The 23236-nt window shown below is 29.0% G+C and overlaps 2 protein-coding genes across 4 annotated transcripts; both read right to left on the bottom strand.

The window, feature by feature from the left end:
* Positions 1 to 762: 762 nt before the first annotated feature.
* LOC107428155 (uncharacterized) lies at positions 763 to 4528 on the bottom strand. Its single transcript, XM_025075888.3, has 3 exons — positions 3733 to 4528; positions 2138 to 2322; positions 763 to 1488 (listed from the first exon to the last, which is right to left on the bottom strand). The coding sequence occupies exons 1-3, from the start codon at positions 4250 to 4252 to the stop codon at positions 967 to 969; spliced, it is 1227 nt and encodes a 408-aa protein (XP_024931656.1). The 5' UTR covers positions 4253 to 4528; the 3' UTR covers positions 763 to 966.
* A 773-nt stretch (positions 4529 to 5301) lies between these two features.
* LOC107428264 (putative clathrin assembly protein At5g35200) lies at positions 5302 to 11301 on the bottom strand. Of its 3 annotated transcripts, none has more exons than XM_016038781.4 (16): positions 11173 to 11301; positions 10263 to 10391; positions 10105 to 10174; positions 9878 to 9975; positions 9606 to 9747; positions 9421 to 9521; positions 8760 to 8843; positions 8384 to 8434; positions 8230 to 8295; positions 8086 to 8151; positions 7904 to 7984; positions 7712 to 7789; positions 6812 to 6961; positions 6617 to 6692; positions 6330 to 6439; positions 5302 to 6082 (listed from the first exon to the last, which is right to left on the bottom strand). In XM_016038781.4, exons 2-16 carry the CDS (start codon positions 10359 to 10361, stop codon positions 5723 to 5725), a joined length of 1632 nt encoding a protein of 543 aa, XP_015894267.1. In that variant the 5' UTR covers positions 10362 to 10391; positions 11173 to 11301; the 3' UTR covers positions 5302 to 5722. The 3 variants fall into 3 exon arrangements, with proteins under 3 accessions (XP_015894267.1, XP_015894260.1, XP_048320541.1); XM_016038774.4 differs by having other exon boundaries at positions 11059 to 11216; XM_048464584.2 differs by lacking the exon at positions 11173 to 11301 and adding an exon at positions 10538 to 10924.
* Between the last annotated feature and the right edge of the window lie 11935 nt (positions 11302 to 23236).

Below are 23236 nucleotides of genomic sequence, written 5' to 3'. Positions count from 1 at the left end.
GGTCAATTGGGCTGCAGCTTTTTATCCAAATAAAAGTCATTTGGTCTGCAATTAGTTTCCTTCCTTCTTCAGAGAAATGTTAATAAACATTAATTCAAGCACCAAAATATTATTGTGAAATGGGAAAAAGGAAGATTAATTAATAACAATAGTTATGTTACCACATCATATTTAATAATTAATTAATAATTCACCAAAAAAATAATTAATTAATAATGACGTATGCCAATTTATTTTGTCCAATTGTCTTGGTATATCTATTTCCAAAAAAAAAAAAAAAAATTGTATTGGTGTGTCAATTTGCCCCATCATGATAAAGTTTTATCACGCTTCTTTCAAGAAAAAAAAAAAAAAAAAAAAAACCATCTTTTTATTTATCGGATTATTATAGGTTGTTTACGTCTTGATTTTTTAATTTTATTTAATCTACTATAGTTTATTTTTATCGGGTTACCAAATGTTGTTTACGTCTTAATTTTATTATTTTTATTTGATTTAGTATAGTTATGCCAAATTAAAAATGATTTAAAATTGTGATCAATTTAGTGTTCCCCCCCCCCCCCCCCCCCCCCATTCGGCTACCTATTTACAATTAAAAGCATTGCCATTCCCATAACCATAACGTCATTCATTAGCCAACTGCAATGCCCTCTCCTAGGGAACCAAAAATTTCAAAAAAAAAAGGATGAAGAAATATAAAGAGCTATAGGAATAATTGCTGGAGGCTTTATCAGCAAAATAAACAAATCAGATATATTGTGATTGAATTATTAATTTAAACACGAACCTGATATATTATGATTGAATTATTATTTAAACAAAGAAGGAAGCTTATGATAATACTGAAATTCTTCTTTTACCTGTATATATAAACCAACCCCCATCCTCTACCCATGGCAAACCAGAAAAAAGGAAGAAATAAAATTAGGAACTTTACAATAATTTGGTAGTCAACAACCATACCCTCTAATCAAAATCATCAACAGTAAGCCAGTCACTTGACTCCTCCCCTTCTGAATCTTTCTCTTTTGACTGGCCAGACTTTTGCTGCCCAATTTGAATCTCTGTACTACTTCCACTTAGCTTAACCCAGTCACTAGCTCCACCAGGTGATGAATTCTCCACTGCTTGTCTAAGATCTGAGGATCGATGAGAGAGATCATTGTCATCGTCCTCAAGATCACTGAACGAGATTTCCTCCTCAGACTCGTGCTTTCTTTGGGCATCCATTGAGTTTCCTGAATCAATATTTGCCTTGTCCAACCACTGCTTAGTACTTGTTTCATCCAAAATGTCTAACCCTTTGTTTGCATTTGTGGTCTCAGTCGGGGCCTCCTCGTCCTTAGATGAATTGTCCTCCCCTTGTGCCTCACTTACCTTACTATCCACTTGAGATTCCTTTGTCGTCCAAGATTTCTCAGAGGTCTCCACTTCTGCATTCCTGTTGTTCTGAATCTTCCGCAAAAGTACATCTCTTGCTTCAAGAATCTGCAAATAATAATATATTTCTCAGAAAATTTTGTTTACAAGGAATGTTGTCCAAATTCCAAAGAATGGTAGATTCAATTTGATAGTCTTCTCAAGTCCATACAACACATGACAACAATGAGCTTCCCAAAGCATTATTCTATCACAACAGGAAAAAGATAAAAGAAGCTATCAGGGATTTTAATGATCTGATTTTCTTTTCCTTTTCCCACACGACTTGCAAACTCCAATATAGCCCGAGTAAATTGCTCAAGGAAATAGGTTATAACTTGTCAACCAGCAGGACTAAGTCATATCCAAGAATCTTTAATGTATTACCTGCTTCAGGTAGTAAACATAATAAATTTCTAACAATCACAAACAACTTACAGAAAAAACAGCAGAAAGTAGATGATTCATCAAAAAGGATGAATAGATCCAAATTGCATGGTGTAGAATACTAGGCACAATTTTTTTTTTTTTTTTTTTTTTCAAGCCAGGTACAGAAAGTCCTGATATTTGAGTTTACTTAAGCTATTCATCGTGTGCCCACAGTGAATTGTAAATTGTAAATGTGCATTTAGACATAAGCGAGGGGGAAAAAAACCCCAAAAAAAAAAAAAAAAAAAAAAAAAAGGATAGAGAACTAGAGAAGACAACTATATCTTACCTCAGGGGTTGATAAAAGCTCAAGATCATGTCCATGTAGTCTTGGAACCAACAATATAAAATAGATCATCCAAAACTTTGCCTCCTTCATGGAATTGCAAAGCCTTTGTCTAAGAGCTGCAAAGTCTGGAATCGATTCTTCAATAGTTGTGGCATGTTCTCTCATTGCATCAGACATGCTAAAATCTGTAAAATATAGAAAGCAAGAGCTCAAAATTAACCAGCTTAATATCACTAACATAAACACCCAATTCTTTCAGTGGAAAGGAAGGAATTGTACAGCAATTTACACGCAAATATGCAATAAACTTTAGCTTTTGGCCAATCTGATATTAACTGCTTCAACAACTGATGCATTACATCGATCAAACCTGGAACTTTCCCTAGCATTCCATGGATCTTGGGAAGCAATGAACCCAATCTGGCCATCAATCTTAGAGTCATATGCATCATTATTGGAAAATTATAACATATGATCTTGTAACCAATTTTTGGATCTCAAGCGAGTTGGTAACATCTTAGTTGTCGAAAGACATTCAACGGTAAGGAGGTGGGACTTCAACTAAATGCAAACAAATAAAATAGACACATTACTCCATAAAAATTTAATAAAAAAATTTAGCGCCTCTTATATTATAGTCAAGAATAAATGAAACATACAAGAGAATAAACAATCATAAACATAAAGATTCCAACAGCAGGTGATTCAATGTCTAAGATGAAGCTCCAACTGATTATAGAAACTGAGCAAACACGAACCTTGGAGGAGAAGATGCCATAGGCTCATAACATTCAAATAATGCTGGCCAGAGACGTTGCCAGGTTATTTCTTAACAGAAATTTTTAAGGATGACGGGCAAAAAATGCTTTCCTTCTTATTTAACAGAAAATTTAGAACGAAACCAATAGAACATTTAACTGGTAACTGGTAGTGTCTTTTCAAAGCGGTCCAATGATACAATATTCAGTATATGATTTCTTCAAAACAAAACATGCTCTACCCATTAGCATCCTTATTTAGCCATTTTCAGACTCAAAACTGATCTAGAGTCCAGACTCCTGCTGCAATTACATACCAATTCTCCTGCTGCAATTAGATATCAATCATAATCTCTGAATTGCAAGACTATGTCACAATGTCATTTACAAATGACATTGTGGATTATCAAAGACTTTCAGGACACAAAATACTTGCCAATGCATACCGAAATACGTATTTATAAGTATTTGATTACAATTATATATTCTTTTACAAAAGAAATATTAAAAAAAAAAAAAAAAAAAAAAAAAAACAGAAAACAAATTTCAGTACATCCGTGAATTGAAAGGGAGGATTGTGAGCGACACATTTAGAACTAAAATGTACCAGCTGAGCTGAGTGGGCAATTAATGCCCACCGCTCACCCATTAAGAAGAGGATAAAGAGCATCTGCCCTTCTTAGCTCCCACGCCACTTACAACCTTGTGAGCTTCCCTCATAAAGCTTAAAGCTCTTACTCTTTTGCATCCAATCCAATTTGGAAGAATAAACAAATGAATAAATAAAGTAGGAAATTAAAATTAATCCAATTTTCACAAACAAAAAATTTAGATTACCATGATTGAGTGACAATGGAAAATCGGTCCAACACTCTGGCCGCGTCGAAATTTCAGTGACAAAATGAAGAACCTCATCGGTAATCCCAGCCACACCATCATCATCATCATCACCATTATCTTCTTCTTCTTCGTCTAAGTTTTGTTGCTGAAAGGACAAGAAGTTGGAAGCGAACTTGGAGATCCCAGTGACGGCTCTATGACTATTGGTGGACAGAAGCGAGAAGCCGCTCTTGAAGCTCCCACCGATCTCCTCCAGATCGTTACGAATCCCAACCAGCGACGTCGACTGCGTCTCCAACTGTTCCAGAGAAGAATCGCCACCAGATTGCGGCGGTGGAGGAGGTGGAGCAATGAAAGCGGCAAAGCCACGCAGTTGACGACCGATGCTTTTGGTTATAGCCGACAAGTCTTCCTGGACACCTGAAACGGCGCCGTCCGCCGATTGCGGTGGCGGTGGTTTTGATGAGGAGTCGTGCGGCGGATCATCGGACGGCAATGAGTTGAAGAACCAAGACATTCTTAAAAATGGTTTTTTTTTTTTTTTTTTTAATATATGTAAACTGTGTTACTTTTGGGTTTTAAAGCGGTAATTAAAGGAGTTTCTGAAACACAACATGGAGTAGTCGTGAAATTATGAAGCAGAAGCAAAAAGCAGAAGAAGCTGTTTTCTTTGTTTTTGTTTCTGCTTCTGTTTTTTGTTGCCCTTTTAAGGCTGCTTTTTCTTTTCTTTTTTTTTTGTTTTTTTCAGAGCTCTTCTACTTGGAACTGAGTTTTTGCTTTTGGTTAGGTTTCTATTTCTTTTATTTATTTATTTATTTATTTGTTATGCTTATATTGTTGTTACCTGTTTGTTGGTATTGTGGTTGTTTTAAAACTTTTTAATCCACCATGATGATGGTGAAGAAAAGAGGTTATCAGTCCACCACGTCAGCATCCTCACTCTACCAAGTCCCATACTCGCACTATATATATATATATATATATATATTTTTTTCTTTCTTTATGAAATTTAAATAAAATAATTGAATAAATAGGAAAAGGTGTCGCTTTCGCTTGCAATTTCGTTCAATGCTATCTCTCTTTTCAATGGACATCTACCAAGTATTAAACGTACATTGTGTCCAAGAAAAAAGGAAAAAAAATATATAAATAAAAGAACAAAATCCGAACCAAAAAAAAAAAAAAAAAAATCCTCCAATACCATAATTTTATGTATATGCCAAAAAATAATAAAAAATGAGAATTTGGAATATTTTTATAGTTTCTACCCTTTTTTTCGGAGATTACAATATATATTCTAAATTATTTATCAAAAAAACAATTCTAAAACTTGGAGATATATTCTTAATAATTTTACAACTAGATCAAGTTTAATGTTTCTAATATATATCTGATTTGAGAATTAAGAACAAAATGTGTATATATCCTTAGATATTTACTTTTTCATAGAAAACAAAAAATCCCTCTTTGACCGTGTTTGAGTTGAACTGAAAATATTCAGCAAGGTATCGTTGTATTAACCATACCAAATTGTGAAAACAAACAAAAAATTTGTAACCAAGCCAATTGTAACCAAATGCAAAAAATCAAATTTTGAGGTCTCGTATCACATATTACAAATAATTCCTATAAATTTATAAAGAACCTCAAGGGAGGGAGGAAAAAAAAAAAAAAAAAGTCAACTACAAGATTTCCTGCTTGAGCGACAAGAACAACAATAAAGCAGGTGTTAAAAAAAAAAATAATTAATGTAGTCTGAAGAACATCATTACAAATCTTCAGGGTGATTAACAAATATCCAAACCCTCCCTCTGGCTATTTATTAAAAAAAGAATCTCAATCCTAGCCGACTACTGCACATACACAACATATGGTACATATTCATCACCTCTTCCAAGTTCCCATTCTTGAAAATCCAAAACTATCTTCCACTCTCCTTCCTTCCCCGTGTTGCTTGATAAAGAATGCGTTCTGAGAATAAACCATCTTAGATGAGGCCTGTATGTGGATTATATGCTTGAACAGGCATACCCGGACCATAGGGATGAACGGTGGCTCCATAAGGGTTGCCAAAAGGATTTGCAGATTGTTGTTGAGGGCCCATCATCATCATCTGCTGTTGTTGCTGCAACATATAAGCCTGCTGCTGGTTGGCCATAGCTGCCATTTGAACAGAAGGTGGCGATGCCACAATAGTGGAGGCAAAAAACGGATCATGTACTGGCTGCTGCATCATGCCACCAGCCATCGGAGTTGGTTCCCATGGGTTGTAGCTTGTGTTCTGGTTGCTTCTTCTGATTGCATCATCATAGAGGCTGTCTAGTGTAAGTTTGTCAAGCCCTCCCGCCTTATGATTTAAGAAGAGTAAACCATCAGCATTGTATACTATTTTCCTTTTTGTCACTTGCAAGAAAAAGGCATTGTTTACTTGAAACAGTATGACAGGGAGAGTGAGAGTGAGAGAGAGAAAATCATAGAAAATCAGTCTATAACCCTGATAATATGACCAATATCATCATAACATAAATATTCAGTCTGTTGGTCACAATGCTAACCAAATTAACAATATGGATAACTCAAAATAGAAAAGGTACCAGTTTGCTAGCAGCTGTGGCACTTTCATTTGAGCTAGGAGCTGTAACAAGTGCCAATTCCCAACCTGTCGTTCCATTTGCTAGAGTTGGAGCAGTAGAAGCCGGTTGGTCTGCAAATCACCAAAATGTCAGGTTTACCAAAATATAAGAAATCAAGTTTCTTGAAACAGAACCACTTCAATTTGACTTTAAGTCACAATTCAAGTACATCATTACAGCTTTGTATCATAATACAATCTCAAATAAAAAGTTCAAAAAATAAAAGAAAGAATAAAGAATGCTTTTACCAATCGGAACAATGGCCAAAGCCATAGCATTCTTCTCATCTAATGCCGTGGTATCTGTAACAGGATCATCCAAACCCTAGCAATACAAAAATAAAATCAACTAAATAATTAGCAAAGTTTTCAAGATAAGAACATGCTATCATCAAGGCATTGGATTAGCAAGAAAAGAAAGGTATAAAGACAGATGAAAATTACCAGCAAATCTGGTGGTTCAGCAACAGGTGCTTCCACTTTTACTGGTTCAGGTGGAGGTGGAGATGGAGGACGTGGTTCCTCCTCCTCTGGGGTCTTTTTGTACTCGATGGCCAACACTTCCTTAGGGGCAGCAATTTTATTGTCCCCCACCTGGTCAAAGATAAAATAAAAGGAAACCCTTTAAAAGGACATTGCATAGATAAATGATTGATAATCAGAATAAGGAAGAAGAGAAGAGCAAGAACCCATCAACAAATAAGGAAGAGAAGAAATAAGTGGAAGCAAACGAAAATGAAACACAAGCATACAAGGCGTAAAGTAAAAACTCTATATGCATATGGTTATGGAAGCTGCACATTAATTGTATAAAGATAAATAATCAGAAAGGTTCAAGGGTATCAGATGTTGTATCAGGGTAGATATTCCCTCAACAAAAAAATAAATAAATAAATAAATAAATAAATTTAAAAGGTGGATTTTGCCCTAAAGAATTACAAAGTGCAGCACAAAGAACACAAGTAATGCAAAAAGAACATAGAAAGGTGCTGCAACAGAAATATCAATAATAAACAGAAATCAAGCAAAATCACCTGCACACCTCTTTGATCAACTATTATATTTGAGATGGAAATTATCCACACTATGTGCTATTTTGATGGATAAATGAAAGCTTTACAAATATGCAATACAGTATAAAAGACAACTTTGTTTTAGCTTTAGAGGTAGCATTAGACATATAATTCAAACATGTTCCTACAGCTTTATATAATTGATCGCCTAATGATTTCTAATATACTACTGATTTCAAGGTTCAGAGAAACCAATGGATAACCACATTCTACATTCTGGCGGTATCCGACTCATTCTGTTAGATATTTAAAAGAAAGAATCGTTTCATACTGGATCTTTGCGAACTGTTGAAACCCGGGGAGCATCTCTCACGTACTCTTCCATGGCTTGCAAAAATGATGCAGGGGGCTACATAATAAAGAAATTAATAGTTCAACAAAACTTCATTCTGGAAAGTAATGAAAGTCCATAAAAAATAAAAAATAAAAAGCAGTAAAGAAAAACACAATTCTAACAACCAACCTGCTCAATCTTAATAAACCTCTCTCCACGCCCAATATCAAAACTTTTACAAATTTCATAAAATTCTGATAGTCTCTCTGCCTGAAACAAGAGAATGTAATGTCCCAATATCATTATTTTGTCCACCTTAAATGGCAAACATTTTATACAATCACTAGGACATCTACTCCCAGAAGAATTACCTGCTGCCCAGCTCTCCTATATACATCCAGAGCTTTCATAGCATCATGTCGTTGCATCTCAAAGAACTGTCCATAACAAGGTTATCTATGTGATTTGGACAATATCCAAGCCTCTTACCTAATAATAGAAAGATTAAATCCTACCTTGTCAACCAGATTAACTGTACCATCACTAATAGCTTGATAAATCTTGACACTTTCTGAAGCAACCTATTTGGAATGATAGAAGACAATCAGAAAATAATGCAATGTGGTTTTTAAAATCATAACAAGCAGAATATATGCAAGATTCACCTACCATCGAAAGGGCTAACTGAATCACAAAGTTATGAACTGCTGCCCCTTGTGGCTGCACAAAAGTTATCACAGATATCAAGAGTAGAAATTATAAGATATGGTGATATTTTTCACTGACTCGCAGATCAATAAATCTATTAGATATGTTGAAGTGAGCCACCACCATTATTATTCTTTTAACTATAAGTGCAATTAAGTTGTCACAGATATCAAGAGCAGAAATTATAAGATATGGTGATATTTTTCACTCACTCGCAAATCAATAAATCTATGAGATATGTTGAAGTGGGCCACCACCATTATTATTCTTTTAACTATAAGTGCAATTACAATGGGCTGAACCCATCTACTTGGACTTACTAAAATTAGAAAGTTACCTGGCAACCAAGAACACGGAAAAGAAGCTGTTGCAGTGCAGGCAACTGCTCAAGCAACTCAGCAGTATCCAAATCTTTGGTCCTCTGCCAATAAGAGGGCACAAATTCTCAACACAATCAAGTTTATTTATGGAGAAAATAACTTAGTTAGTACTTTAAGACATTCACAGGGGAAGAAATGAACCTACTTTAGGTCATGATACAGACCATTAAATTGAATATGTCAAAATCTCAGTTAAAAATGTGCATGTGTGTAGGAAATACTATAGGGGTAAAGCATAATTAAACCAGTTGGGAGGGTAACCTTTTCCAACAACATACTGCATTGCAACATGAATCACAATCATAGTAGGGGTACATAAAGTTAAAAGTACCAAATCTTTCAGTTGAGGTTGGGTTAAGGATCAGGGGAGAGTTGGTGTTTACATTTAGTTCTGTTTTTTGGGTGCACCAGGTATTTTCTTTTTTCATTTTTTGGATAAAGCACACACACAGATAATTAACCTCAAGCCACCCACATTTTCTTCACATACTCAATTTGAAATGCATATGTCATATGGAAAATGGTAGTTGAAGCTCTCCCTTAGGAAGATACTCGGTTGAGATAAAGTTTGACAATGAAAGAGAGATATATGAAGTAGGAGGAAAAAAAATTTCTTACTGGGCGATCAGTCTCAACATCATACTTCAAAACACGAAAGCATTCCAGCCTCTCCTCCAAGAATAAGGCGTAAGTTCGAACCCATGCAGAATAATCCCATGCTGAGCAGCAGATCACAAGAAATTAAAAGATCAGTTTTAACTATAGAAGTCATTATATGCACGGTAGAAGGGATGATAAGCTACCATTTGGACTGGAATCGTCTTTGAAATGAGACAAGTTAAGCATATGGCTTCTGCTTCTTCCATAATTAATGAGCTCTTCATGAAATGTGGGGTCCACTTCTCTCAGAGCACGATGAATAACAATTAGAGTTTTCAGCGCAACCTAAACACCAACAAGTGACCATTTAAGCACACTTTAACACACACATACACAGGTTTCTTAAGGAAGAAATCAACAACAGCATTAATTACTGCGACTCTGATTGATGAGAATTTCAATCCAATGCACATACCGCCCAATTATGTGTCTTTGATAACCTTCTGGCAAGAGCATGGATGCAGTAAGCAACATCAGCCCGTGGTCTAGTAGCTGAAACAGCAGCGAAGATCGCTGCAAAGACGAAGAGAAATGAACTCCATAAGATCCGCAATTACAAACTCTTTATCCTAAAATCCCTACAATAAATTGCACACCAGGCAATCCAATCTTGACGAGAAAGACCAAAGGGAAAGCACCCACCTCTGATGTGTTTTTCCTTTGCAGGGCGCTCAACGTGATTCGTAGCTTTGACTATAGCAATGTCCAATTCCTGCAAAATTTGATACCCAAAGATGAGGATTCAACAAATCAAGGTCGGCGACACCATAAAAAGGGAGATAAAACAAATGGGTTGGTACCTTGTAATCACTATTGACTTTGGCCAATGAAACTGTAGTAGTATCCTTGAGGGCTCCAAGTGCTTTCCTCAAGCTGTTCTGCTTACCACCGCCTGACATTTTCGCTCTCTCTCCCTCAATAACAAAATTCTACACCACACAATAAACAAAATTCAATCTGAGTTCCCCTCCACAAATGTCCATTTAACACTCCGTACCCAAAAAAAAGAAAAAAAACGAAAAGAAAATTCAACTCCTTAAAAATCAAAATTCAATAAAACTACACACAAACTCACATTGAAGTTCAACAAACATGCATTACAACTGTCAGTCCTAAGTTCATTTTCCAGATCCGATCATATAATATTCCATCACCCGATCAGACAATATGAATATCGAAATCCAAGATATCAATAAGCGCAAATTCAATACTGAGAAGCAAATTAAATTCTAATTGGAATAAATTACTATTAAAAAAAAATCTAATATACAAACAGGCACACAAAGTTAAAAAATTCAACCACATAGAAAATCAAAAAAGAAAAAAAAAATTGAATTTGCTCCAGAATGAAACGATTGCGTAATATTAAAACAAAAGAAAAGCAGCAGAAGGAATCAAAACAAAGATTAAGATCTAAGCACGAAGAACAGAATTCAAATGTAATCAAAAGCAATAAGCACTTCTTGAAGCTCCCAAAAAAAAAAAAATCGAAGAAGAAAGAGAAAGAGCGAGAGAGAGAGAGAGAGAGAGAGAGAGAGAGTGGGAGAGAATATAGATAACAACAGCAGCAGAGACAGATCAAAGAGCGCGGTTCACCTAAACAGGAATCGGAGAGAGAGAGTTGCAGAGAAAGAGAGAGAGAATTGTAGAGAAAAAAAAAAAAAATAGAGAGTTGGGTCGAGACTGGTCTGCGACCAGAGAAAAGTCGACCTGAAATGAGTTCGGTTTGGTTGGGTCGTCGGCGTCTAAAGACAATTATTTTTTTTTTAAATAAAAATAAAAATATAACAATTTATTACTTTGAATTTTATATATTTTTAATTGTTTTATGAAAATTTTCTCTCTCTCTCTCTCTCTCTCTCTCTCTCTCTCTCTCTCGCTATCTATCTGTCAGAAAAATACGGCACCGTAAGAACTTGTACTGCACCCTCTAAAGTTAAAAACTGGAATTGATTCTCTGCTTCACCCTTTCATTCTCTACTTTCTTCATCCGCCTTCAAATCTTGCCACGTGGTTATAAAAAAATGGAAAACTGTTATTTGAAATTGCATTCCATTATAGGAATGAAGAGATTTCATCATTTTGTTTACATGAGAAATTATTCTTTTTTTTAAAGAAAAAAAGGTACAAAAATAATGCATTTTCGTGTATGATATGAAGTTGTGGAGTATAGTTTAAGGTAATATGTGATCATTTTGATTGAAAACTACGTGGATTTATTTTTTTTTATTTTTTTTATTTTTTTGGGTGTAACCCATGTTTGGAATACGAATTGAAGTGAAAGTAGAATGTGAAAAGAATTCACTAGTATTTGAATTTTCATTAATTAGTTGAAAATTTTAAGTGAAAATAGATTATATATATAAATATACTTTCATTAGATTATCATGTATGGTACTGAACAATTTTTTTCCTTAATTTGTAAAATATAAATATTTTCTTTGAGTGTTTGTCTGTTTGAGAAATACAGCTTGCTGCCTATGATATGTAAAATGATAGAATAATATAATTTTTTTTTGGCCAAATGAATAATTTAAAATTTCGCAAACCCTATTTATAGCAAGTTCATAAATATTCATTTTTACCTTTAAAAATCATACAAATTAAGGTCAATTGCATTCAATTTCTCCTAAATTTAGACTAATTTCAACTAGACTTGTATTTTTTTTTTTTTATAAAAAAAAAAAATCATGTAGCTTCTTAATGGTTTCAAAAAGCCAGCATTGCCTAATTTTTTTCCCCTTCATCTTCCTTTTTTTTTTTTCCAATTTAAAACTCAAAGATTAAGAATCCATGTGGCAGAACTTCTGTTTTTTTCCCCCCAAAATTTTACTTGATGATTAAAAATTTTTTTTATCAAAAAATAAGGATGTTTGATAAGAATTAACAAGTATTTATGGATCCCCAAAAAAAAAATTTAACCTTTTCTAGAGAAAACTAAATTTAAACTTTTTAAAAGGTCTTTTTTTTAGTTTATATGGAAAAACACAATAAGTATTTAATATATATTTTTTTATTATTTACTCTCAAATACTTATTAATTTTTTAATAAAAATTTTTTGTACAATGCTCCATCGACAAAAAATCTAATTTCATTAGCTATACTAAATAGATACTAAATAGATACTCAATATCATCCATGTATCCATGCCATCCCTAAAAAGATATTCTCTCCTTTGTTTGATTTATTAATTTTGAGTTACTATATATGGTCCACACATTTCATAGAAGACCAAATTGATAAAGGTAGGAGCATCTCCATGTAAATTATTGTGTATATGACATAGAATTTGAAAGTTGATATCTAGATGGTGTATAAGTATATACTTAAATTAAAAAGTATTCTTAACTGTATTATATATAAAGTATATGTTTGGCAGAGCTTTTTATTTATAACTAAAAGCTCTACTTAAAAGTTAAAAGTTTTTTTTGTTAAAAAATAAAGATATTTGACAAGAGTTAATAAACACTTGTTGACAACAAAAACAATTTTTTTAAACTGTTTTAGAGAAGGCCAAATTTTGAGTTTTTCTAAAAAATCTTTTTTTTTTAACTTATATGGAAATCAAATAAATATTTAATTCAGTCTAATGAGCATTTAATGCAGTTTTTTTATTTACAACCAAATACTAATTAACTTTTTAATAAATTTTTTTTTTCAAAAAGATCTACTATACAAAACTGTACAAACTAAAGCTCTACTTTTATCAGCTATACTGAACGGATCCAAAAACTATTTATAATTATTAATTAATTACCTATTTTAATAATTTTTTTTTTAAAGAAAAATTGGTTTTTCTAGAAAAATTTGCATCTATGGAAAACACATATAATATTTAGAAGTAAATATTTTTTTTTTTGATAATGTCCAGGTTATATCAATTTGACATTACTGTTGGAGAATAAATTTTTAAAACAATATTTATATTGTTTAAAGCATTTTCAATAGTAATGTAGATTGTAAGAGTAAACATAATACATAATCAAAATAGATAACATTTTAAAAAAAAGTGCTCTCTAATAGTTTTATCTATTTTAAATGTCAAGCTGATATGATATAAACATTATCAAAGCATCTCTATTGACTCGATAATTGGTAGATTTTTAAGCCATATCAGAAAAATAAACAGCAATTCAAAAAAGCTCATGGTTTTGTCAAAAAGTATCCCCAATGGCTATAATTATTGTAAAATTTTTGTTTTATTATATTATAAAATAGATATCCGCCAAAAGAAAGCCTCTCTAATGAATTTGTTTAAATACCCTCCTAAGCTCATGTGATAAAAGATATATATATATATATATATATATATATATGTATATATATACACTATTAAAGTTATTATTTACTTTTAGAAAGTCTGTCTAACATTGCAAAGTTTTTTGCAAGCAATATTTCCTTAAAAAATCATTTTTTTCAAAAACAAAACTTAATAAAATCTAATTAATTAACTAACAACCATAAATAACATTCTTGATATTAACATTGGAAAGCAATTTAAAAATTGATTATATATTCATATCATCTATATTTAGACGATATTAATTTCTATGTCTCATAGGCAGCAATTCATATTCATTATTGAAGATGCTCAAACACTCTGTCAAGTTGATATGATATGAAAAAAATAGACACTATCAAATTGACCTTCTATTTCTAGATATTCTGAATTTTATTTAAAAACAATTTTTTTTTTAAAAGTCATTTAAAAAAACTCAATAATATATATATATATATATATATATATATATATATATATAATTAATAACCATAAATAACATTCTACACATTACCATTGAAAAATAATTTTAAAATTAACTATATTTTTATACAATTTAAATTTAAATGATTTCAATTTTTATTCTATATAAACAGCAATCTACATTTACTATTAAAGATACTCTCAAGGTAAATGTCAATCTACATGCGCTGTTAGACATTCTTTATTTTCCATAAAAGCCAAATTTTTATTCTTTTTTTATTTTTTTTCTTTCTGAAAATGAAAACAATTGATAGAATATGTAATTAATCAATAATACACATTAATTGTCTTTTTGAACATTAGCATTGGATAACAATTTTTTATTTTGATTGTAAATTTAAAGTATATTTAATTGTGAATGTGGATTGTAGTATATACCATATAGAAATTAACATCATCTAAATTTAAATGGCATAAATATATAGTCAATTTTAAAAGTATTTTTCAGTGATAATGTCCAATAAGCTACTTATGAATATTAATTAATTATATATATATTTTTTTATTTTTTTAAAAAAATAATTTTGTTTAAAAAATTGTTTTTAACGAAACTTTACAATATCTCACATATCCTTCACAACTAAAATGTTATTTTGACAGTGGCTATATTTTTCTTGTCATATTAGCTTGGTGCAGTGTTTAAACAGATTTATTAAAAGAGTTTTTTTCTTCTTTTTTTTTTTTTTTTTTGAGTGGCTATCTATTTTTCTTATATATATATATATATATATATAAATCTAGTAATAGATAGAGACATTGTAAACGCTAAGTATACTACTTAGAACATCTCCAATAAGCTATTTAAAAGCATTATTTTCTCTATTTTAAAGAGCCAAATAATTTTTTCATAACTTCAATGCATTTTTTTAAATTGGAAAATTAAAATAAAGAGTGGAATTTGGCTTTCCAAATATAAAGAGCAAAATATGCTTTCTATATAAAATTTTTAATGCATTCATTTATCACACCAATATTTTTCTATGCACAACTAATATAACTTATTTGATTTTATATATATATATATATATATATATACAGGGAATATATATATATATAGGGAGAAGTCAGTGATGAAAAAAACAGTGAGAAAAGTATATCATAATTATTTATTGAAAAATAAAAAATTAAAGAATATGATAAAGAACATAATGGGAGTTAAATAAAAAATTATAATAAAACACTGTTGGAGTTAGGAAAAAAATCAAACTCTTTTTTTAAAAAAAAATTCTTCAATATATTTTTTATTTTAAAAATTATACTTTTTAAAATAAAGAGTACTAATTGAGATGCTTTTGTATATTAATATTGTTAATTTTTGTTCCACATTTACAACCGTCCATATTAATTATTAGATATGCTTTTATATGGTTTTATATGTTTTTACAATTTACATTTTCATTAAAAATACTATAGTAAAATTAGTCTAAAAATAAATAAATAAATCTAAAACTGTGCTCAAATATAATTATCCGTATAAATTAATTAAAATCAAACTTGAAATAAAAATAAATTGTTTTTTTTTTTGGGGGGGGTAAAGAAGTAAAAACAAAATTGGAAGATAAAGTTGTCTATCCAATTTATAGGAGGAGAGGGAAGCAAAAATACAAGTGATCAAAATTTAGAAGAAACATGCCCAAATGTGTGCGGGTCACGAATCATGATGAAGGTGCTTTTTAAGAAATGCGAGAATTACTTTCCTGAATGAATAAGTAAGCTTCAGAAGCACTCAATATTTGATAAAACTGTGTCTTAGAACAAGAAAAGAAAGAAAAGAAAGGGAAGTTGCTTAGGAAAAAAATAAAAACAAAAAACGAAAAAAAAGCACACACACACACACAGAAAAACAACCATTAGTGCCAGCCAACTCTAGATGGCCTCCAAGTTTGAATTTTCATCAACTCATGCCCTCATATTCTGAAGTTATTACAAGACTGTCCTATCCAGTATTAATTTTGGATCTGAAATTAATTTTTTCCCCCACCTTTTGCTGCCTTTTATTTGAGAGTTTGAATTGGAGTGGACCTCACTTATTTACTCGTAATGATTTTAAATTGGTCATCTGCAAAATCTGGCTAGCATTAAATTTAAACCACCATTGATATTGATCGATATTAAAAGTTTTTTTAACATTGTTTTTTTTCTTTAAATTAAAAGCTTTTTTTAATTACTTTTTTTTTTTAAGAAAGTTCTTTTAATTACTTAAAAAAAAAATTGTGCTAGAATTCCATTAATCCTCTGTCATTGGAGTCTTTGTAAGTTGTGAAGCATTTTACTTATAAATAGTTAAGATTTTTTTTTATATATACACTAATGTTTCAAACCTAAAAATGTTATTACAGATTGTTTAGGTTAGGAAATGGGTGAAACTAGTTCCTTAACTCTCTTATCCTTATAAACAGGACAACTATTAACAATAAAATATAAGTTAATGTTAATTAATCTTAATCCCACATGCTCAAATCATGGAAATGCCAATTAAAGGAATAAAATTTGAAACTTATACGAATTTTCTGATTGTAACAAAATACTTCTGGTATAAGGATTCCCCAAAAAAAAAAAAAAAAGTTTTACATCTTTCTAAATAAAACATGTAGATGCTAGCTCATGCGTAGGTATTCCTTAAAAGACTTTTGAATAGCAAATTTTATTGTTTTCTAAGCACCAAGTCTTAGTTCAAATTGCTCTAACCCAAAATTTCTGAAACAAAAAAATTTATGGTTAGATATATTTTTTTAAAACTTATATCCAACCCATTAATTAAATCTCTTCTTTGTTTAATATTCCAATTAATTAGGCAAAACTGATTTTTTTTTACCATAAATTTGACCATTTGAAAACCCAATGAAATGATTGATTCCTTCTTTCGATATCTTTCCTTAAAAAGGATCTACTTATGAGCGCTATGTTTTTTTTGAAACACAATCCTAAAAGCCACACCCTGTACAAAAGCTAGGGTTTGAAATATAACTTTACTAATATATATATATATATATATATATATGTATTAAATAAAATAAATTTCTTTAAAATGGATTAAGCAGTCCCAAGCACATGAAGTAAAGTTTGAGTTGTCAAAATGGGAAATATTCCGTGCCACCGTGTTTTATAAAAGTCTATATTATTTTACTTATTTATCTATCTATTATGGGTGATGCTAGATTTTTAATGGCCCCACTATCCATGTGGTTGTTAATCTCATTTAAAATAATAATAATTATTATTTCCGCTGAAAAATAATAAGAATTCTTATTAATTTTTCATCACATAAATTATCATGATACTAATATTTAGTACCACTTATGAAAAATAATAATATTTTCAATAAATAGCAATTTAGTCCTCGTTGGGGTAGGTTTTTTTTATCCTTATTATTATTATTATTTTTTACAATAATCTCGAGTTTAAATTTTTATACGTTAATAATAACAATAATAATAATAATAATAGAAAGCAATCCAAAGATGAATATTCCAAGATCTGTTCTCATTCCTCTATTGACTTTAGAGGTGGCTTGTTTTTATATCTTCTTAGGCTTTCCTGTTTCATCAAAGACTTTATTATTTGGCTCTTACTGATAAAAGAAAAGTGTTGGAATAGAATATGCTCCATTCGGCTTACTATATTGTTTTCTACCTAACATCAAAATATATATAACAAGATATGTGGTAATTTGACCCTTTCATTCTCCAAATTATATATAATCTCCAAAAATGTAACTCTCCATTAAAGTTAAGGGATTTATATTAATAAAATTTTCATTCAACAACTAAAATATTTTTTTAATCTTCTTTTCAAAAAAAAAAAAAAAAAAACAGAAAGAAATGTAGACAGACAACATGCTTTATTAAAGAACAGTTGTTCATTAAAAAAATTGATGGTTTTCTCTTTATTAATTTTTTAATCAATACTTTAATGACATTACGAAGAACATGGCATGAATATTAGATAAATGGTCAGCCTAAACTATGTAGATTTTTTTTTTTTTTTTTTTGGGTTATCAAATCATATAGGTTGCACAAATTTTTACGCATATGACAGTTTTACTTCTTGTTATAGGCTTCCTTTTTTTTATGTTTTTTTTTTGGTTTTTTTTTTTAATCTAAAAATGTTGCATTACACCAGGAGAAATAACTTTTTCTTTTATTATACACTATTTGCAATTTGTTTTAGATGAGAAAAGGAAGAGTCTATAAACTCGTAAGATGGCTTTTAATATAAATAATCAATTTATATATTTATTTTCTCTACAAAAAATTATTATTAAGTTAAAATTAAATCTAAATGATTGATTGATAAGATAAAATTTTAATATTATAAAATACTGATCGTTCATCTCCTAGAATATAAACATCACAAATAATAATAATAATAATAGTCGGTGCCAACTTCCACAGCGTAATTGACCCATGTGAATCGCAACCTCCTACAGAAAAGACCCTTCTACTCGATATTAGGAGAATACAAAACAATAGGCCAACCAAAAATACAGTGCGCAACCAGTTTTAAGTTGTCATTTTGCATTATTTTAAAGCACTCTGTTGCTTTAGTTTTTCTATTAATAAGAGAAAATTTCACCTTTATTATAATTATGTTTTTTTTTTTTTTTTTTAGGTTTGATAAAAATACTATTAACCCTTATATATATAAATGTATATACATATTGAGTAATTTTAAGGTGTGGATTATCTACATGCAGACCGTGCGTTGGTTTAGGATACAGTCCGCATGCGGACGATCCATACCATATAAGCTCTTTCTATATATTTAACCTTTATTTGTTTAAAAAATTAATTTGAATTTTATTGATTAGTTTCAAAGTTTAAAATTCCGATCTTCATGAAAACATAGAAGGTTTAACATATAAAATTTTGAATGGAAATATTGAAAATTATTATATATCAATAAAGATTTATAAAAAAAATAATTAAAATTGATAGAAATTTATTTTAAGGAATAAAAATTTTTATCAAAACTTTAAGATTAACTTATTTAATCAATTAATTATCAAATTGACTAAAATATTTGCTAAAATATTGAATAAATATTATATTTTTCTTAATAAATTGATTTATAATAAACAATAATGATCATAAATAAATTATTATTAATAAAAACATGCAACGAATACATATTTGATAAAATTATTTATTAATTAAGATACTATTAACACTTATATATATAAATATATATACATATTGAGTAATTCTACGATGCAGACTATCAGCATGTGGACAGCATCTTAAGCCGACGCTTTTTGGAAAAAAAACATCTGCTTTGCTGTGTATGTGTACATCACGTATACAGTAAAGCTGATGCTTTTTTTAAAAAAATGTCAGCTTTGGATGCGGTCCGTACGCAAATTATCCGTATCGTATAAGCTCTCTCTATATATTTAACCTTTATTTGTTTAAAAAATTAATTCAAATTTTATTGATTAATTTCAAAATTTTAATATATAAAAATTTCTATGGAAATATTGAAAATTATTAAATATCGATAAATGTTCATAAAAAAATAATTAAAATTGATAGAAATTCATTTTAAAAAATAAAATTTTTTATCAAAACTTTAAGATTAACTTATTTAATCAATCAATTATCAAATTAACTAAAATATTTGCTAAAATATTGAATGAATATTATATTTCTCTCAGTAAATTGATTTATAATGAGCAATAATGATCATAAATAAATTATTATAAATAAAAATATGTAAAGAATACATATTTGATAAAATTATTTATTAATTAATATCTATAAAATAATTATTATAATTACATTATATTTACAAATATCATCTCAATACCATATATAACTTTTAGATGGTTGAAAATTGTTGGTTTCTTCTTCATTCTTATTTTGAGATATAAACTGTGATAACTAATTATTAAAAGATGTATATTTTTGATAATTTTTCATACAATTGTTAATATGTCAACCATATGATTTTTGTATTGAATGTGATTGTTCTTGATGTTTAGTATAATATATTCTATTATTTTTTATTCTTATTTGCTTAATATTATTAATTTAAATATTATTAACACCAAGTCTTCATAATTTTATATTTACATGTTATTATTTTTTATTATTATATAGTCAATTATTAATTTGCAATTATAGTATTCTAATGAATACTTTCCATACATAATGTATAGTAAAGTATAGATATACTATATTAATGAATAGAATCTCTCAAGTTTATTCAATTCAATTTACTTTGTTTTACTTATATCATTAAAATTTAAAAAACAATTAAAAAGTGAAATAAAAACTATCAATAAAGTATTTGGTAAAAAAATTTACTACACATCAACAATATTTATAAATTTTTTGATAAAAAAATTAAAAAAGTAAATAAATTTCATATATATTTTTAAAATTTCTACAGACATTTTGAAATTTCAAAAATTTTGATAGAAATTATGAATTTTTAAACCAAATTATTAAAGATTTTAATGTGGATATTTTTATATAAAATATTGACAAAATTTTAAAAATTTTAATAGATATTATAGAAATTTTACCATTTTTTGTTTTCCTTTCCACCGTTTTAAAAAATAAAATTTGAGCAAAAATATTGATTTTTGAAACCTTAACTGGCTTTTGCATTAAAATTGTAGGTAACACCTTACGTGACATGAGATGTTTTTATATTACCAAATATATATACATGTATGACATATTTTTAATATAAAATAAAGGATAAAATAATTAATTCAATATTTATTCTAACACATAAGAGTAAAAAATATTTTTTATAAACTTAGTCCCAATATAAATTTTTTTAAAAATTAGTCCTTTTTTTTTTTTTTTTAAGAACTTTAAAAGTTAGAGTTAACATAAAAAGTTAAATGGTAATTTTTCAAACCAATGGATGTTAATGGTATTTTGGTTAAATCTCCAAAAGCTAGATATATAAAAACTTTTATTATTATTATTAATGTTACAGCATTAATTTATTATTATATAGGATAAAAAAATTATATTATCAGAATATATATACATATATATATATATTCTATTTTAACAATGGATTGAGCAGTAAAAAAAAAAAATCCAATTTTTCAAATCACTTTCATCACCAATATATATATATTTTTTTGGTTCTTTTATTATTATCATTATTATTATTTATATAATATATATATAATATGGGGTGTGTTGTACAGTTGTATCATCGACAAAACCCCATCGACTGCTGCGGGGGCGATGAAAATGGTGATGGGCACGCTTCCAGCTAAAGTAGGACCCACACTAGAGCTGGGACCAGTTGTTCCAAGCCGAGTTACAACTACAGCAGTTAAAATAATAGTTTTTTAGGATAGAAAGGGACCCACTGTCTCTCCCCATTCCCTCACAACCATGTTTAACTGTTTGATGAATTTCTTAACGTACCAGATTTTGTCCCTATTATGCGTAGCATGTACCCTCTGTCAACTGCTTAACTTTGTCTTTTGCCTTTGTTTTTTGTTTCCTCGATTCAAACTTACACCCCCTTCCCCCACCCCACTCTCGATTTCCTTGTTAGATTAATAATAATGCAGCATATATACACAAACACACAATTGTTATATTATATATAAACATATATCCTTAAAAACGATGACGTTTTAAGAAGTCGTTATCAATAGTGTACATAAAAATGATGATTTTTAAAAATCATCATCAATAATATATATAAAGATCATCAATAATATATATAAAGATGATGGTTTTTAAAAATTATTGTTAATATTATAGATAAAAATGATTATTTATGTAAAAAATATCATATTTGTGGATATCCGTACAATTAAAAAATATGAACATCCATACTATAAAATTCTCATATATATATATATATATATATATGTTCGCACTAATACATACACACAAAATCATATTTAAATAAGATTTTTAATATAAGCATTAACATGGGATATATACTTCTTGTTAAATATATATTTTTAAAATTTTTAAATCCCATTATTAATTAAGATTTAAAATTATATTTATTGATCATTAAATTCTGATAGGATTTACTTCTTTATAAAAAGTTTTAGTATGTTATTAAATTTATATTTGACCATTTGCTAAATTTTAAATTCTAAATTTTGATATGATCCAATGATTATAAAAAATAAACCTTAGTTTAATAAAGTAAAGTGAACTTTAGTTGAAACCGATTATATATAAATATTGATTCTCTTATTCAAAAATTGTAGACAAAATGTTACCTAGAACAATGCATACTCTGAAAAGAAGATGTGCATGTATTTTTAATTCAATACATATCTTTCTAATGATACAAGTTGTTTGAGATAGAAATTTATCTTGCATAGGAGAAAAATTATATCTATAGGTATATAGCAAGATTTATTACATTTTGGTGTCCTTAATATTTACAGTTTTGTAATTTTGGATTCTTGATTTACAATTTATTGCAATTTAGATTAGAGGCTAATTGATCCTTACAAAACTATATGAGCTTGGGTTAGCTACTTCCTTTAAGGGGTAAGGAATTCAGAATAGAAAAATCAAATGACATGGAATATTTCTTATCTATTTAAAATAGGGGTTTGAAACTAGCCTTAAAGAACTTTGTTTTCTTTAAATTAAAGAGAGTCCTATTTTGATGATTTACAAATGGTCCATTTTATTCAGTGGTGAATGATAGGATTGAACCCGCGAGTGGTGGATTTATTTGGTTACATCTACCCCTATCGTTTAACAATTAATATCATTTTATGTTCAAGTCATATTCCTCATATTAAATTGCATAAAAATTTAGATTAAATGTATTTTACTACTTTCTAATTTGAAAATTTTGTACTCTAATACTTTTATTTTTAATAATGTGATGACCCATCTTATGATTAGAAATTAGAATTTAAATTTTAAGTTGTTTGGCCTGATTGACTACTTAGATCGAAAGTGAATCATAAATTTGACTTTCTATTAGTAAAAATTTTTGACTTGATTGGTATACCATAGTATAAAGCTTGTTAATAAGAATTCATAAACTAGTGA

The sequence above is a fragment of the Ziziphus jujuba genome, chromosome 1 (assembly GCF_031755915.1).
Source record: "Ziziphus jujuba cultivar Dongzao chromosome 1, ASM3175591v1".
Taxonomy (NCBI): Eukaryota; Viridiplantae; Streptophyta; class Magnoliopsida; order Rosales; family Rhamnaceae; genus Ziziphus; species Ziziphus jujuba.
The sequence above is the reverse complement of the archived record's forward strand: the minus strand, read 5'-3'. Positions and strand labels throughout refer to the sequence as shown.